Raw genomic sequence first — 19905 nt, 5'->3', positions numbered from 1 at the left:
ATGAGCTGAACATTTACCTTAGGTAGATCCACTGCTGCCTGGAGAGAATAGAAGGGCTGTGTATGTACAGGGAGATAGCTGGGGGCGGGATTGCATGGGAAGGAAGGACACAACAGGAAAGAGGGTACTATGGGGAGGAAGTGGGAGAGGAGTTGTTGTATTCTGGGAAATTGCAGTCAATATCATAAGACAAAGTCTATGTGAGCTACTGTATGGAAAGTGAATTTGCTCTTTAAACTTTCACCCAAATGACAATAAAGATTTAAAAAAAAAGAAGAAGAAGAGGAAGAATGATGGAATTTGGATTGGAGTGGCATTATATCTGTAGAACACTTTGGGTAGTATTGACATTTTCACAATATTATCTTCCTGCCTGTGAGCATGGACTATTCTTCCATTTATGTAGGTCTCTTTTGGTTTCTTGTAGTAATGTTTTACATTTTTCTTAGTATAAATTTTTAGCGTATCTCATTAGATGTATTCCTAAGTACTTTATCATTTGGTTGGGTGGTTATTGTAAACTGTATTGTTTTTCTGATTCCCTTTTCAGAGATGTCTTTGACTGATTTTTGTATGTTGATCTAGTACCTAGACCCTTTGCTGAATCCTTCTGTTAGTTCCAGTAGTTTTGTTAGTCTCTAGGATTGTCTATGAATAGGATCATATCATCTGCAAATAGAGTTAGTTTTACTGCTTCTTTGCCAATTTGGATGTCTTTTATTTCCTTTTCTTGTCTTATTGCTCTGGCTAGGACTTCCCGTACAGTGTTGAATGTTGTTGTTGTTGTTATTTGCTGTCGAGTCGGCCCCGACTCATAGCGACCCCTCCTTGGGTTTCCGAGGCAGTATCAGTACGGAAGTAGGATTGCCCAACCTTCCTTCCGAGGAGTGTTGAATAGGAGTGGTGACAAAGGACATCACTGTCCAGTTTCCATTCTCAAAGGGAATGTTTTCAGTCTCTATTGAGAATAATGTTGGCTGTTGTTATTGGTATATTCCCTTAATTATGTTGAGGAATTTCCCTACTATTCCTATTTTGCTGAATGTTTTTATCAAGAATAGGTGTTGGATTTTGTCAAATGCCTTTTCTGCATCAATTGACATGATCATGTGGGTTTTTTTTCCCTTTTCGTTTAATTTGTTGGTGGATTACAATGATTGATTTTGTATGTTGAACTATCCTCTCATATCTAGTATTTATTTCACTTAGTCATGTTGTTTTATTTATTAATATGTTGTTGGATTCTATCGACTAGCATTTTGTTCAGAATTTTTCTATCAGTAATCATGAGGGATGTTGTTGTTGTTGTTATTTGCCGTTGAGTCGGCCCTGACTCATAGCGACCCCTCCTTGGGTTTCCAAGGCAGTATCACTACGGAAGTAGGATTGCCCAACCTTCCTTCTGAGGAGTGGCTTGTGGGTTTGAACCACCAGCCTTCTGGTTAGCAGTCAAGTGCCTTAGGCACTATGCTACCAGAGCTCCTATCATGAGGGATATTAGTCTATAATTTTCATTTCTGGTAACATCTTTGCCCAGTTTTGGTATCAGGGTTACCCTTGCTTCAGGGCATGAATTCAGAAGTATTCCATTCTTTTCTATGTTTTGGAATAGTTTGAGAAGAATTAGTGTCAGCTCTTATCTGAATGTTTGGTAGAATTTGCCATTGAAGCCATCTGGCCAGGACTTTTTTGGAAGTTTTTTTTTTTTTTTTTTTTTAATGACTTGTTAATTTTCTTCTTTTGTGTTCAGTATGTTCAAAGTTTCTACTTCAGATTATGTTAGTTTGCATGGGTAATGTGTTTCTAGAAATTTTTCCATTTCTTCTAGGTTTTCAAACTTGTGGAAGTACAGTTCTTCATAGTATTCTGTTATCCTTTTTATTTAAATAAGTTCTGTTGTGGTATTGCCTGTTTCAGTTCATATTTTTGTTGTTGCATCTTCCTCTTCTTTTCCTGTGTTAAATTTGCCAGTGATTTGTCATATTTTTTGTAATCCTTTGAAAGATCCAACTTCTAGTTTTGTTGCTTCTTTCTATTGTTTTTTCTGTTTTCTATTTCATTTATTTCTACTCGAATTCTTATCATTTTCTTTCTTTTGGTGAGTGTAGACTTTTTTTTCTTTGCAATTATTTTTCTGATTATTGGAATATTGAGTTAAGATGTTAATTTTGATTCTTTCATCTTTTTTAATGTGTGCATTTCCTGGTGCAAATTATCCTCTGGTCACTAATTTTTCTTTTTCCCAAAGATTTTGGTATGTGGTGATTTCCTTCTCATTTGATTCAAAGAATTTATTTATTCTATTACCCAATAGTTTTTTAGCAGGGCATTTTTCAGTTTCCATGTATTTGATGTTTTTTCCTTTATGTTCCTGTTGTTGATTTCTCATTTTATAGAAATGTGACCTGGGAAGATGCTTTATAGTATTTTGATGTTTTTATATATATTGAAGCTTGCTTTGTGGCTTAACGTGGTCTATTCTGGAGATTATGCCAGTGCTGTTGTTGGGTGGAGTGTTCTGTATTCATCTATGAAGTCTAGTTGGTTGATTGTATTGTTTAGATATTCTGTATCTTTATTGAGTTTCATTTTAGTTGTTCTGTCCATTGAAGGAGATATATTACAGTTTCCTACTATTATCGTGGCACAGTGCCTAAGGCATCTGACTGCTAACCAGAAGGCTGGTGGTTCAAACCCACCAGCCATTCCTCAGAAGGAAGACTGGGCAATCTACTTCTGTAGAGATACTGCTTCAGAAACCTAAGGAGGGTTGCTCTGAGTCAGAATTGACTTGATGGCAGTGAGTTTAGTTTGGTTTGTTTACCATTATTGTGGAGTTGTCTATTTTTTTCAATTTGGTTAAAGTTTGATTTATGTATTTTGTGGCTCTTTCCTTTAGTGCATAAGGAGCTCTGGTAGTGTAGTAGTTAAGGCATTTGGCTGCTAACCAAAAGATCAGTGGTTCAAACTCACCAGCTGCTCCACAGAAGAAAAATGAAGCAATCCCTTTCCATAAAGGTTTTGGCCTTGGAAACTCAGTGGGGTTTCTTGAGTCAGAATCGACTTGATGATGGTGAGTTTGATTGGTTTTGGTTTTCTTTGGGTGAGTGTATATTTATTATGGTTATGTCCTCTTGTTGGATTGGCTCTTGAATCATTATCCTTCCTTGTCTCTTTTACTGGTTTTCATCTTAAAGTCTATTTTATCAGAAATTAAAATTGCCAGTCCTGTTATTTTTTGTTGTCATTTTCTTGATAAATGTTTTTCCATCCTTTGATATTTAGCTTATTTTTGGTTTTGTTTCTAAGGTGGATCTCTTATAAACAGCATATCAATGGATAATCTTTTCTTATCCATTCTGCTACCTCTGTCTCTTGTCTGGTGCACTTAATCCATTGACATTCAGTGTAATTATCAAACCAAAAACCAAACTCAACTGCCATTGCGTCAATTCCAACTCATAGCCACCCCCATTGGGTTTCCAAGACTGTAAATCTTTATGGGGAGCTCTGGTAGCATAGTGCCTAAGGCACTTAACTGCTCACCAGAAGGCTGGCGGTTCAAACCCACCAGCCACTCCTCGGAAGGAAGGTTGGGCAATCCTACTTCCGTAGTGATACTGCCTCGGAAACCCAAGGAGGGGTCACTATGAGTCGGGGCCGACTCGACGGCATATAACAACAACAACAACAAATCTTTATGGAACCGGACTGCCTCATTTTTCTTCCATGGAGCAGCTGGTGGGTTTGAACCACCAACCCTTTGGTTAGCAGCCAAATGCCTTAACCGCTACACTACAAGCTCTGCTTGTGTAATTATTGGTAGGTATAAATTTACCTGGGCCTCTCATGCTACCAGTGGGAGAGTGTACAACTCAAGCCTCTGTCTTGCTCAGACAAATGTTACAGCTCTTTTAGTTCCACTGAGTTTTTCCAGAGGCCCTTGGCTCCATCAGCAAGCCTTTTGTGCAAAAGATGCTTAACCTTCTCTCGGTAGGCCAACATGCCCACCACACCACTTCTCTCCACCTTCAGTGTGACAGCTCTCTTTTTGGGTCCAAATCATGTATGATAGTTGTCATTTCAGTGTGTGTATTTGATGATTTTGTTGGTTTCTTTGTTCCATATGCTTTTCTGTGCTGAGTTGATTTTGTTTATGATTTTTTTTGTTTTATCATTTCCTTCATTGCTATTGTTTTGTTATCTACTGAGACTTTATGATTTTCTTCCTCTTTATTTTGGTGAGAAGTTTATTAATTTTCTTTGATTTTAACTTATTATTATCTACCCAAGCCAACCCGAATTTTAATTTGAGCTTAATTTAATGTACAAATCAATGGCACTGGTAAAGGGATTACATTATTTTGTCCTAATTGTACACATCTGAAAATGGGAATGATAAATGATCCATACCTAGTAGTTTTGTGATTGAAAGTTGCTCACAACCCCATTGTGTTTCTCTTCTTGTATCAGCAGTACTATCAAATAAAGAAACTACAATGATTTTTTTTAAGTTGGAAGAAAAGCCAGGTCTAAATATTATTTGTACTTTATAAATGGACTTCTGTTAACAGGGTCTAGTTACAGAAAAAAGTACATTGATGTAATTACTGGTACTGTTGGGCAAAGAAGAAATAGCTCCAGCTTTGGGATTAGGAAAATAGAATCTGCATTTTTCATATCACTAACCAGTTTATAAGGAACTCTGGTGGTATAGTGGTTAAGGCAGTTAATTGTTCACTAAAATGTCAGTGGTTCAAACCTACCAGCTACTATGTGGAAAAAGCACGGGGCAGTCTGGTTCAGTAAAGATATAAAGCCTTGGATCATCCCAATGGAGGTTTCTATCAGTTGGAATCAACTCAATGGCAGTGAGTTTGGTTTGGTTTAACCAATTGTAGAGCATGGGGAAAATCATTGTCTTACGTGAGTGCTTTCCCCCCATCTGTTAAAGAGGGAGGATATCCAATACGCAGAACTGTCATGAGGATTTTAGATAATATGTATGTGTTGGTTATTAAATAAATGATAGCTATTATTATTAACATTAATCTTAGCTATACAAACTTCTACTGGTCCTTTCCCTCCCATGTTTAATGATAAAGTTGATTGCTTGAAATGAGGATAGTTATATGAACAAAAATTATTATATATGATAAATGATAAAGGTGAAAAATATTTTCCCCTAAAAATATTTAAAAAGTTTTCAGTTTGATTATTGACTAGGAAATGTTAAATTATGTTCTTCTGAGGATGATTCTGTGAATGTGTTCCTGTCTGTCTATCCACATTGCAGATGAAGACAGGCTGTGCCTCAAATTCCAGGCAAACATAAAACTGCTAGAAATGAGGCATGTACACACACTGGTATCAACCATTCCATGGGTGCTACATTCATGTTTGACTGAGCTGAATATATGACACATGGTGTCGACACAGTGAAAGCTATTATTATTATTTATTGAAAGCAAACAAGACAATGACAATAGATTTTCAAAGGGGAAGGGCTTATCCTTCTCCAAATTGCCTGTGCCCATTCTATGTCTTGGGCTGATGTGCTGTGGTTCAGATTAAAAGCTGTCTTCACATAACCACTGCTTCTGGCAACCATCATACTAACTGGGCCTCCCATGCTACCCAGTGGGAGAGTGTGCAACGCAAGCCTCTGTCTTGCTCAGACAAATGTTACAGCTCTTTTAGTTCCACTGAGTTTTTCCAGAGGCCCTTGGCTCCATCAGCAAGCCTTTTGTGCAAAAGATGCTCAACCTTCTCTCGGTAGGACAACAAGCCCACCACACCACCTCTCTCCACCTTCAGTGTGACAGCTCTCTTTTTTGGGTCCAAATTATGTGCTTTGCTGCAGACTCCTCTAGATAGTAGTGAGGTCACCCACCAACCTCTGTGGGGTTGGCCCTTATAGAAGCCTAGCTGGATGACAAAACTGACCTATTCCTTAGCTAGACCACAAGGGGCTTAATCCTATTGGGTGGATTTTCAAGGCACTATGTGTATAGTAAGTCAACCAATCCCTTGCAAGTTTGTGACCTAACCAATCATTTGATGGGGGTTACAAGACTGGCTAGAAAGGCCATATAAAAGTGATTCATTATACCACAGTGAGATAAATAATAAATGGGTATAAAGAACTATATCAATTTCTATGCATTGTGATTATTTTTATTAGTAGAAACTTTTTAATATAGAGATTATTTTAGATAAGGAATTTGCACAGTTTATTCTTTCTCTCAGTTTCTGATTATGTTGTACGTATATTGGATCTGTGGTAACAAAGCTAACAGATATGCTTTATGAATCTTTTGGCTAACTTTACTAAATGGTAAAAGATGAATTTTTAACCTAATAAATCACTAGTTCTCAAACTTCAGCAAGTGTTAGACCTAGATATTTTATGACACACACAAATTGCTAAGCCCAATTCCAGAAGTTTCTAATATATTAATTTAGTGTGGGGGCAGAGAATTTGTATTTTAAACAAGTTTCCAATGGATGTATAACCTCCTCATCAGGGGACCATGAGAACTGTTGAAACTAATTAATGGAAGTCAGTTTCCAAGTAGTATTATAATTAGTGAACATCATAAACATAGGCATTGTTAACTTTAAAATTGAAATTTTTCTAAGCACATCAATTTTTGTATTGGCATTTATTAGTATTCTAAAAATTCTTCCTAAAATAACTCCTTTTATGGGAAACACTATACATACATAATAAGATGAAGTAAATTTTGTTATGATTCCCAATATTTTTAGATTTTGCAAGTATTTGGTCTCTATTTTATTAGTTTAAGACACAGATATGTAGTTTATTCTGGAAATGGACTCTAAAAATGTGAGGAAGTAGGTGAGTTTTCAAGTGATAATTTATTGGTTGTTGTTCTGGTTACCTAGTGCCACTCTAACAGGGTGGATATACCACAAATGGGATGGCCTTAACAAACAGGAATGTATTCTTAAAATTAGGAGGGTTTTAAGTCCAAGTTCAAAGTGCCAGGCTCTAGGGGTTGGGAGAAAGCCCCTCAACCTTGGCTTCAGCTCTGCCTCCTGTTCCCGGCCCACTGAAGCTGCAGGCTTTTCTTCACTCAACTTCTGGCTGCCGAGGCTTGATGAGCCCAAGTTTGACAAGTAAAAAGGCACAGTGCTGATGTTACCAAACCACACAGCAGGCCATTAATTCAAGTCCATTGAAAGTCCCAAGGTCAGAAGAGCATGGTAGGCTGCTGAACAATGACACAGCTACATGGAGGGTTCAAGTGTGCCATAAGCTAGAGACCGTTCCCAAAGCTGGTTCTTATATAAAGGAAGCAGACCACATCCCTAAAGCAGCTCCTCAGCTGTTTGTGGCAGATTCCACCATGGAGTTGATTGGAAGTCTCATCGTGGTGAATAACTACCACCAGCTGCCCATCCACTCATCCAGACACAGCCAAGCTGACACACAACCTTAACTACCACAGTTGTCCATTTTGTTTTTGATTTCTTAAGAAGGCCTCAATGATAGCTTTAAAGTACATTAAAACTATATTGCTCAACGTAATCATATTGAGTAGACTTGAAAATCAGATACTCTAGGAATATTCAATCAACAATACTTAAATACCTTCATGAAAACAGCATTTTCTAATTCTTCCTATAACCTAAGACTACAATAATGAACACAAACATACAGTTCAAGAAATAGAACAAATATATTTATAAGGAAGGCAGACTTTTCCTGATTCACTCTTACTTTCATACTTAGATTGTAAATGCCAGTTAGCTCAATCAAGTCTTGCTGATAATGTCAGCTGTCAGTCATTGCTAGGTGGTGATGTGTGACGTTTGTCAGCAGGCAGAGGATCACATGAGTGATGAGTGAAATAATGAGAACACAGAGTCTGAACAAAACTTCCCCATTTCTGGTTAATTCCTCTTCATGTGGGGATATTAGACAAGGAGAAGAGAATCACGTTAAAACATGTTTTAATGGCATTGTATTTTAGAGCTGTCTTAAAGCCTGTATCTTTTTACCCTTGTAATTGTAAATTATTGTAAATTGGTCAGTGATGGGTTGTCATGACTTTTTAACTGTATTGTCCAGTTTAAGCAACACTGGTGGCTGCAGGACATAAACCTGCAAACGTAGTGCTTTCAGTATCCAGCTTTACTCCTAACTTGTGAGGGTGACTCCTCTGTGGCTCTTCTCCATTCAGTGATGGGGGGGCATGAGTTGCCATCTTGTAGCTATACCACTGGAAACATGGTTGTCCAAAGTCATCGTGGCAGGAGAGAGATGGTGAACTGTGTGGAATATTTAAAGGGTGGAAGTTCTTACATCATTTCTACTCACATGCTATTTTTTTGAACCTAAATATTTTGTCCCAGTTTAACTACAAGGGAGTCTGAAAAATGTACAGATGCTCGTAGTGCCTAAGGCATTTGACTGCTAACCAGAAGGCTGGCGGTTCAAACCCACCAGCCACTCCTCAGAGGGAAGGTTGGGCAGTCTACTTCCGTAGTGATACTGCCTCGGAAATCCAAGGAGGGGTTGCTATGAGTTGGGTCCGACTGGAAGGCACATAACAGCAACAACAGCATAGCATAGGCACTGGCCAATCAGAATAGCTGGAGGATTGGAGAAAGGTCCTGGAGGTTCAGGTGTGCCATAAATTACCTTAGTTAATATGTACTACTGAAGATGTAGCATAGTGCCTAAGGCACTTGACTGCTCACCAGAAGGCTGGCGGTTCAAACCCACCAGCCACTCCTCAGAAGGAAGGTTGGGCAATCCTACTTCCGTAGTGATACAACCTCGGAAACCCAAGGAGGGGTCGCTATGAGTCGGGCCGATGTGAGTCGGGGCCGACTCGACGGCAAACAACAACAACAACATTGAAGTTGTAGAGGTTGGGGTGTGTCCTGATACGAGAGTGGTAAAAAGAGCGAGGGGGGTGATAAAGGAGGTGCTCAGCATATCAGCTGTTGAACAAGTGTCATAGATATCTTCTCAATATTTTAACGGCCAGTTGGGCCATAGTGTTGTGCTAGCATTATGTCATCTCTGGCGTGTACTTCATTTCACTCTGTTTAATGTAGTATACTGGAGTGGTATTATAATGTTTTGGATAAATTGGTGCCCACTGGTGCACTCTCAGATTGTTTTTAATACGTAATATTGCATGAAATGCTGCAGTTTACAAGCCAAGACCAGAAATCATAAAAGAAAATAAATAAAAAAAGAACATTGTAACTTGGTGAACCTTTGTGAAGATATACATGAGGCAAATTCCTAGCTGTGAAATTTCAGAGTCAGTTTTTATTTTGATATATCTTTCCAATTTGCTCTTTGAAAAGTTAAATAATTTTTTACTTGGTATGAGTAAGAATATATATATATGTTTTTCATATTTCAAGCAGAAGTTGGCATTATCACATTATCAAATTATATATATATATATATATATATATGTATGTATGTATGTATATATGTTTGTGTATATAGATATATATATATATATTTGCCTTTGATGATTGAATGATTGAAGGAATATTCCATTCTTGTCTAGTCATCATTTTGTAATAGTGGAAAATTAGTTAGATTTTGAATCATTTAGACTTAAATTAGGAGCTCTGGTAGCATAGTGGCTAAAGCACTTGACTGCTAACCAGAAGGCTGGTGGTTCAAACCCACCAGCCACTCCTCGGAAGGAAGGTTGGGCAATCCTACTTCCGTAGTGATACTGCCTCGGAAACCCAAGGAGGGGTCGCTATGAGTCGGGGCCGACTCGACGGCACATAACAACAACAAGACTTAAATTTGCTGTGTGGAGTTGGATTAGTTTGGTTGTTGCTTCACCTATAAATGGAGATACTATACATTTCAAAGTCATTTTGTCTGATTTGTTATTCCAGATAAATTTCAGAATACTTTTTTGGACTTCTCAAAAATTCACATTGGTTTTTTTAGCTTTGATTTAAATAGCTTCTTATGAATTAGTATCTTTCTAATATTTGGTATTACTCCTTGAGCCTTCAGTATATGAATATACCTGGTAGTGTAGTGCCAAAGGCATTTGACTGCCAACCAGAAGCCTGGTGATTCAAACTCACCAGCCACTCCACAGAAGGAAGGTTGGGCAATCTACTTACCTAGTGATACCCCTCGGAAACCCAAGGAGGGGTCACTATGAGTTGGATCCGACTTGGCAGCAGTGCATTGCATTATTTATTCAGTGTATCTTTGAATAAAGTGTAGTTTTCTTTTTTCAGACTTAGCATATTTCTTGTTAATGTTATATTAGGTATTTCATATCTTATTATTGCTATGGTTGATGAGATATTGTCTTTCTTTTATTCATTGCATATGAAATTTACTAAGTTTTAATCACTTGTACTATATATTTTTTTGTAACATGGCCTCTTTACATTTCTTTTCATTTTCTTTTCCCTTCCTATGCAATTCTATCTATCTCTACAACATGTGCAACTAATGGTAATTTTATCTTCTCTTTTTCAGTAGTTTTATTGCTTCTTTCTAAGCTATAGAATCTTCTACATCTGTCTACTCTAGGTTTTTTCATCGCTGTGATTTGTCATTTGTGCTTGTTTCCTTCATGGGGATGTGAGTTCTTGGAAGGGCTGTATTCCGCTCATATTTTTTATCTGGTAACTAACACAGTGCCTAACACAGAGTAGACTCTTAAAGGTTGAGTGAATGCTGGAATGAATAAAACTTAAGGTTCAAAATTGACCTGGGTATTTTCATGGAGTTTAGTTCAATGGAAAGCCAAAAACAAGATAAAGAAGACACTGGTCAAAGGGTATTGATACAGGTCTAGGATCCTTTGAGCACTGGAGAATCATGGGTATACAAGCAGTTGATGTGAAGGGAAATCAAATAGGTAGCCTACCTTTCCTAAACAGATGGATACAGGTAATTAATTGATGTTGTTGTTGTTGTCATTTGCCATCGAGTTGGAGCTGAGTCATAGCAACCCTTCCTTGGGTTTCTGATGGAGTATCACTACGGAAGTAGATTGTCCACCCTTCCTATATCACTGACATAGAGAGACCTTCGGTTTTTCACCTTTGGATAAAGACCTATATTTAATCCAGACTGGTCAGTGAAACATGAGCTCGTTTTTCATCAGTACTAGGACAGATCAGGATCACCAACAGCTAACTGAATGTGGGACTGGGATCTGACAGGTAAGGGCACACTAAAATATAATCTTCTGCTTGAAACAGTATCCCAATAGGATTCTAAACCTAAAACTTTGATTAAGACAGAATTATTTTGTAATAACTTAATTAAGAGAGTATAAAGCAATTCATAATGAATTTACAACCAGTTAAAATAGCATATCCCGAATTAAAATAATAACAAGAACAGCAACAAGAATGAAAAATATTTATTAAGGATTTCCTAGGTGCCAAGCCATGTAATGAGTGTTTTATAGAGATCATATCACTTAAACTGCACACAACCTATGAAACAGGTATAGTTTTGGTTGTATTTTACAAATGAGGGAAATAGGCTTATAAAGTTTGTTACAGAGCTTGCTCAAATTCACACATGTATATGGTTAAGCTAATTGCTATGGAAAGCGTGATTTTCCACTCTGATTGACATTTTAATCAGCTTGGGGGATTTAATATTTAATATTATGCACACATACACACACAGACAAACACATCAATGCCAGATCTTCACCCTTAGAAATTTTGATTTGATTGGTCTGGTGTGGGGTCCAGTGATTGATGACCAATACACACCTATAAACACATACCCCTACACACATATGCACACACACATCATATATATTATATATATATATATATATATATATATGGAGAGAGAGAGAGAGAGAGAGAGAGAGAGACATTTCTTTTGCTATCTCTATTTCTGTATATGTTTTAAAGTGTTGTTTGGTGATTTCAGAGTGCAGTCATGTTTAATATCCACTGAAATATAGAATATACTACTGAGAGCTTAGCTTTGGCCTCCAATTGTACCTTGCCACTACAAAGAAAAAAAGTAGTATGTAGCTTAAAAGAATAGTTTAAAGATTTGTTTTACTTCATGTGTTCTGTATGCATTATTTTTATTTATATACCCCATCTTTACCTCACCAATCCTTCCCATTTAATAGGCTGTTCACTCCTGGGATGGTTTAGCATATATGCTGGATGATATAAAGGGTCTTATTATTGGCCTCTATATCTATGTTTATGTACAATTGCTATTACTAGGGCTCTGCTAGTCTTGTAAATCTTCTTTTAAATAGTTATTTGATATTTTCTTATTTTTTTCCCAGTTATAGTAAATAGGCTGTAAGGCCCAGTTGATTAGGTTTTATTGAATGCCTCATTCTGTATAATGATTGGTTTAAGACTGCTTATAAAAATTTCTGTAGATACTCAACTTATGCTTCCAGATATTTTCACATAGTTGAAACTTACATAAGGCCAGATTCTGATCCACCTTGCTATATTTTACAACAAAATGATTAACTTTCTTTCCAATCCCAACCCAGGCATCATTGTTAAAATATCATCACACTAATACAAAAATGGGCAAAAAATTGTAAATATGCTGTTCAGAAAAAATGAAATGTGAAAAGAAATACATCAACATATCTCACTTAACCTATTAATTTAAGAAATAAAAGTTAAAACTTTAACAAAATACAATTTTATCTATTCATTAGCAGTATTTTTTTCATCACCTTTTCATCTAGATTGCATATTATTAAATATTTATTATTTTTATAGTCCATGGTCTCCTCCAGTTAGAACATAAGCTCCCTCCAGGTAGGGAATTTTGTCTGTTTTGTCCATATATATTGTAAGAGCCTAAACCAGTGCCTGTAATAAAGTAGACAATATAGATCATTTAAATAATCATTAAATTAATAGATTATTTTAAATATGTGTGTGAATTGTAAAAATGTGGTGAATTGCACAAAAATCTGTATGACTCACAAAGTATAAATTGGTGCTACATTTCTGAAGAGTAATATGTCAAGAAGCATCATATTTTTCATTGTATACAAAATATATTGGAATTTTATTCATTTAAACTTCTAATGATGTGAATTAAAGAAACAAACTGCAGAATCATAGCAAACTGTTCATAGATTGATAGGAAACATAAGGGAAACAAAATTAGCTAGATGGTTAAATACAGTAGGGTTTGTAGCATTTTTTAAAAACAGATTTAATGATGTAAAAATGTGATTGTATGATGTTAATTGAAAAATGGAAGGTGGGTAATAGAGTAATTTCAATTTTTTGAAAATTGAGAGGGTGAGAGAGAGAGATAAAACAAAGTCATTAAACCAAAGTGTTAATAGTAATTACAATAATACCTTCGAAAGCTGAGCCTGTGTGAGTGGAAACCTATTGGGGAAGTAAAACTCAAATATTTTTCACTTATAGACAGTAATAGGAAAGTAAGACTATACCTGATCAAATGCAGAAACTTTGTGAGACCTGGGAAAACAAGGCCGCTTTCACAGCTTTCACTGTTTATCTGAAGGATGAGAATAAGATTAACTTTACATTTTTTTTATCTTTGTAATATTTCAAAATGTATGAAATTCTTCTATGATTATGTGGTACTTTTAAAATCAGAAATACTAGATAATTTATGAAAATTACCTTTATTGTTTCTTGCTGTGACATTATCTCGAAGAATGTAATCTCCATGAGAACAAGAATTTTTACCGACTTTGTTCACGGACTCATTGACTCATAGCTCATAGGGGAGCCCTGGTGGCGCTATGAGTTGGAATTTACTTGATGACACTGGGTTTGGTTTGGTTTGGGTTGTTCATTTGTGGATTCCCCATGCTTTGAATAATATTTGAGATAAAGTAACATTTCTAAACATTTTTGAATAATGAATAAATTTAAAAATGAATGATACGCCTCTCGTCTTAAGGCAATTTAAAATAATTGAGTGTTACAGTTTTGACAGTTCCTTTTTTTAAAAAATTAAGCAATTATTCCATCCATCATTAAGTGTTATCAGAGTGCCTGTTAATAGCATGTCTTCTTTCTTTGTACTGAGAAAAAATGCTTTTTCATGGACTGAAAATCATCTCTAATGTCTAGTTAGAGTTTGCTTGGGGAAGGGAGTATGGCGAGCAAATGGTAGATGAGATTCTAATGTATTTGAGATCATTAAAATGATTATGACAAAAATCTTTTAACTTCAGTGTTGTTGCAGTGATAGGTGCCATTGAGTCAGCTCCAATACACAGTGACATATATACAAGAGAAAGAAACAGTGCCTGGGCCTGCACCATCCTACAGTCCTTGTTGTGCTTGAGTCCATCATTGCAGCCACTTTGTCAGTTCATCTTGTTGAAAAGTCTTTCCCTTTTTTGCTGACCCTCTGCTTTACCAAGCATGATATCCTTCTCCAGGGAATGATCCCTTCTAAGAACATGACCAAAGTGGATGAGGCAAAGTCTGGCCATCACACTTCTAAGGAGCAGTCTTCCAGGATAGATTTGTTTGTTCTTCTGGCAGTCCATGGTATTTTCAGTATTCTTCACCAACATCTCAATTCAAAGACATCAACTTTTCTCCAGTCTTCCTTATTCATTGTCCAGCTTTCATATGCATATGAGGTGACCAAAAACACTGTGGCTTGGGTCAGCTGCACCTTAGTTAAAGTGCTATCTATGCTTCTTAGCACATTACAGAGGTCTTTTACAACAGATTTACCCAGTGCAATATGTCATTTGATTTCTTGACAGCTGCTTCCATGTGCATTGATTGTGGATCCAAGTAAAATGAAATCCCTGACAACTTCAATCTTTTCTCCATTTATCATCATGTTGCTTATTGGTCTATTTGTGAGGATTTTCATTTTCTTTATGTTGAGGTGCAATCTATATTGAACACTGTTTGATCTTCATCAGTAAGTGCTGCAATTTCTTTTCACTTTCAGCAAACAAGGTTGTGTCATCTACATATTACAGGTTGTTAATGGTTCTTCCTCCAAACATGATACTGTATTCTTCTTCAAATAGTCCATATTCCCAAATTATTTGCTCAGCATACAGATAGAAAAAGATAAGGTGAAAGGATACAACACTGATGCCCACCCTTCCTGACTTTAAACCATGCAGAATTCCCTTGTTCTGTTCTAACAATAACCTCTTGGTCAGTGTACAGGTTCCTCATGAGCACAAGTGATTGTTTGGGAATTCCCATTCTTTGCAATGCTATCTATAATTTGTTATGATCCACAGTCAGATGCCTTTGCATAGTCAATAAAACACAGATAAACATCTTCCTGGTATTCTTTGCTTTCAGCCAAGATCCATCTGACATCAGCAATGATATCCCTTATCTTCTTCTGAATGCAGCTTGAATTTCTGGCAGTTCCTACCAATATACTGCTGCAACCATTTTTGAATTATCTTCAGCAAAATTTTACTTGTGTGTGATATAAATGCCGTGAGTTTTTTTTGTTTGTTTGTTTGTTTGTTTTTGTTTTGTGATACTAATGATACTGTTAGATAATTTCCACATTCTGTTGGATTGGCTCCTTGGGTTTCCAAGTCAGTATCATTTAGGAAGTCGATTGCCCCATCTTCCTTTTGAGGAGTGGCTGGTGGGTTTAAACTGCCAGCCTTCTGGCCAGGTAGCAGTCTTCCAAATTTCTTGGCATAAATGAGTAAGCGGCTCCATCACAGCATCTCTTTGTTGAAGCATCTCAATGGGTATGCTGTCAATTCTGGAGCTTGTTTTTCGTCAGTTCTTTTAGTGCAGCTTGGATTTTTTCCTTCAATATCATTGTTTCTTGATCATATGCTACTTCCTGAAATAGTTGAACATCGACCAATTCATTTTGGTATGGTGGCTCTGTGTCTTCCTTCCATCTTCTCAGCCCTCAGATTTAAAACAGAAAATTAATCAATGAACAAGTGTTATTGTTTATTACCAGATAATAATAGTCTTTGTCTACCATTTAACTTTGGCTGCTGACTTTATTGTTGGGGATTGAACCTTATTGAAAAAGACAACTGACCAATAATATAAAATAACATATTGTGCTTCATGGGAATTCATAAATAATGTCAAATAATTTTAATAAGTAGCATTTAACTTAGAATAAAAATTATTTATGCAAATAGATTTGTACCTGATCTAAAATTTTATCTTTCTTGGATATTTACTTCAAAACTGAAATATGAAATGAGGGACTTAGAGTAAGTCCTAGGAGAATACAATAATAATGTTTATATTATAATTTAATGTTACATGACACAGAGCATTGATGCATACAGTGATTTAGATATTTAACAGAGTTCTTGCTTATTTTTTCCCCCTGCCTAGGATTCAAAATTTCCAGTAGATATACAACCAGATCCAAGCCTGTATTTATGTAAAGAAAATCTTTGTCCATCAAAATTTGACTACAAGCTGAGTAATATATTTAGACTGCATGAACTTCCAGTGAGCTGGTAGGATTCTTGATGTTTTATTAATGCGTTTGAGATTTTATTATCATGTGTAAATTATGCTCTTATCGCCATTCATGTTAAAAATGGTATGTTCTTAGCTTGTTTCCAGTTAGGTACTCATAGGAGTGAAACAATCTGCTGCTAAAAATCTTAAAACTAATTTGTTTAGGCACTTGGTGGCAGTATAGACTAAGCGCACTGTTGTGCATATTGAGTGAAGAATTTGAAGTCCCAACTTAAAATAATGTAAGAATCGTATTTAGAGAGTTGTGGAGGATTTATTTTAAAGATAAGATCTCATTAACTATGCATTTGTTTTATTTTGCTTATCAATTTTACCAATGGTCAGTTTTCTCCCCCAACAAATCTCCCTTATTGTTTGTTTTGAGGACAAGAATTAAGATTACTATGATCACATTGGGAGCTCTGGTAGCATAGTGGCTAAGACACTTGCCTGCTAACAAGACGGCTGGCGGTTCAAACCCACCAGCCACTCCTCGGAAGGAAGGTTGGGCAATCCTACTTCCGTAGTGATACTGCCTCGGAAACCCAAGGAGGGGTCACTATGAGTCTATGAGTCGGGGCCGACTCGACGGCACATAACAACAACAACATGATCACATCTGTTTAAAGACAAATGCTATATTATTACTATTTGGCATTTATTAAAAATGTATTTTTTTATGAATTTGCATGTTCCTAGTCACAGGAAACATATTTTAAAACTTGTGAAATTTATAGTACTATTTTTCAAAGTTATTGAGCAAAATATTTCTGTGAAGAATCTATGTTCTCTAATATATTCTTTGATGCATTAAGATTGTAGTAAGTGGTTTTTTTGTTGGTACTGATGGATACATAATTTTGATTATTTTAGGTAAGTAGCATCATTTCCTGATGCTTGTTCATATAATCCCAAAGTTATGCCATTGATTTTCAAGAAATCTAAGATTTGTATAAAAAAATACGGCAAGCTGCCTATTTCACATAAGTTCATAAGGACTAATGTCTCAGAATAAGATGTTAACAAACTCTGTTAATTTTCATAATATTTTACCTGTGGTTGTTTACTTTTTTTTTTTTTTTTCATTAGGAAAGTTTCCTTTGCTCTTGATAAAAGTGTAGATAATTTCCCTTCTAAACCTGCTTAGTTTGAATATTTCCTTGTTCTATGGTATATTGGAGCTCTGGTAGCATAGTGCCTAAGGCACTTGACTGCTAACCAGAAGGCTGGTGGTTCAAACCCACCAGCCACTCCTTGGAAGGAAGGTTGGGCAATCTACTTCAGTAGTGATACTGCCTCAGAAACCCAAGGAGGGGTCACTGTGAGTCAGATCTGACTCAACAGCACATAACAACAATAACAACAATGGTATATTAATTAAGAGCCCAGTAGATATAGTCCTGTTTGTCCTGACCCAAACTAGTAAGTTGATGAACTGAAAATGTTTGTCAATAAAAGTAATTCTGCAAATGATCAATTTATACTTTCAGGATTTTGCTTCAACTTAAAGTGTGCATGTGCATTCATATGCCAATCTTTTGATGTAAGGCCGCGGCTTTTTCTTTGATTAAGTGTCTTCTGATTGGAATTCAATCCCATATTTCTTGCATAAACCATACTGATAATGCATCACCTCAATTTCAGTTTGTAATTTCTCCGAGCTAAAGCAGGTCCTTTAGATCCATGGGAGATCTCCTTTCTTTTCCCTGGCATTTATTTAATTTTCATGGAAAGCAATTCTCCTATTCACATTCATATTTCATCACCTTAACTAGTCTTTAATAATTATATTCCAATAGCAAACATAACTGACTTATAAGGAGGTCCAGGAACCAAATCCTGTGACTCTTTACAATTATGGCCGTTGGCCTGTGGGAGCAGCCTGTGTTGGTCTACTTGGGTGTGGCCTGACAGCTCTGAGCAGTCAGGTGTAGTGAGGACAGCTAGTGTGTTTTACAGAAAGAATGGGAAGAGTGTTGGTCAATCTAGCGATTGTTAAGTGGAAGTTAATGGAAAAGCTTTTAGTAAATGAAATGTGGAGAAGGGAAAGAGAGAGACATTTAGCTCCTAGTCAAAAACAAAATGTGGATCTTAGCTTAATTTGCAGCCTTTGGAAAGACAGCCAGCTGCCCTAGTAACTACTATGATAACCTAGGGGGCCATTTCTCTGTCACAATCTTCACTGTAAACCCATTAGGAGAGAAGGCTCTAGTATTATGAGTTAGGCAGTAGAAAAACAAATCACTAGTACAACAAATAATCACTAATCTTCTAGGGTAATATGCCTTCCAGGAAGATTAATCTGTGACTTTAAGACAACTCGTTTTCCGGGTCTTCTCTTTGCCTGTCTTTCTCTTTCTTTACAGTTTGTCTGTTTCTGCTTTTTATGCCTCCATGTGTTGTTACCTCCCACCTACTTCATTCTGCTACTACTTTTTCTAAACTCTCATTCTATACTGCCAACCATAATATAAAATTTAATTCCAAATTTTTAATGTTCTCAAATATTTTCATACATTCTAGTCTTAATTTTAAAACCAGATCAACTGAATAGTCACCCTTTTGTCCCTGGCTTTGATACTTAATAAGAATTTTATAAATGTTTATTGGCTCAATTGTATGTTTCTTTAAGAAAAAAACAAAATGTTTTTTAAGTGACCCTAAACTTATTTACTTACTTTGGTTTATTAGCATCAGTTTAAACAAAGTTTTTCAGCTATGGTATATAGGATCCTTAATATCATTAAGATGATATTGATAATAATAAGAATATTAGTAATAATAATAAACTATGTTTTACTAAGCATGTATGAACAGCAGGATTTCACTGCTTTATATACATTATTTCTTTTGTAACTTTTTATTGTGATTTGGGTGAAATTTTACAAAGAAGATTCATTTTACATTTGACAGCTCATACCTATTTTGTTTTGTGACACTGATTAAATTCCCCACAAAGTGACAGCTCACCTCCTACTTCCTCCCTGTAGTTATCCTTTCCCTATATCCTTCCTGCCTCTGCATTCCTGCCTCCCTATCTTTCTCCTTCTGCAAATGCTGCCCTTCTGATTTCCCATGGTTGATTGTTCTAAGGAGTGCATCTCCCTGGTATAGTTGTTCAGTTCATAGGCCTGTCTGATGTTTGGGTGACAGTTAAGCCATGGGAGTGAGTTCAATTTCCAGGTCTGAAGGGTGAATTGGGTCTAGTCTTGGGGTTTCATCTGTCTCTATCTGATGGGTACGCCTGGCCATTTATGTTTTTTTAAATTTTATTCCTGCTTGCTGAAAGTGAGGATGACTTAAGGCACCTACTGATGAAGGTTAAAGAATACAGTCTGCAGTATGGATTACATCTCAACATAAAGAAAACAAAAATCCTCACAACTGGACCAATGAGCAGCATCACAATAAATGGAGAGA

General features: G+C 36.3%; 1 protein-coding gene across 1 annotated transcript in view; it reads left to right on the top strand.

Annotated features, from left to right (window-relative positions):
• The window catches only part of SPAG16 (sperm associated antigen 16), a 1240018-nt gene that overhangs the window by 196526 nt on the left and 1023587 nt on the right, over positions 1–19905 (top strand). The window contains exon 10 of the mRNA XM_007959961.2: positions 16354–16481. Coding sequence (XP_007958152.2) covers positions 16354–16481 — 128 coding nt within the window. The remainder of the gene's footprint in view (positions 1–16353; positions 16482–19905) is intronic.

The sequence above is a fragment of the Orycteropus afer genome, unplaced genomic scaffold (genome assembly GCF_000298275.1).
Source record: "Orycteropus afer afer isolate SDZICR_OR568_19922 unplaced genomic scaffold, OryAfe1.0 scaffold00002, whole genome shotgun sequence".
Taxonomy (NCBI): domain Eukaryota; kingdom Metazoa; phylum Chordata; class Mammalia; order Tubulidentata; family Orycteropodidae; genus Orycteropus; species Orycteropus afer.
This window is presented reverse-complemented; position numbering and strand designations above follow the sequence as displayed.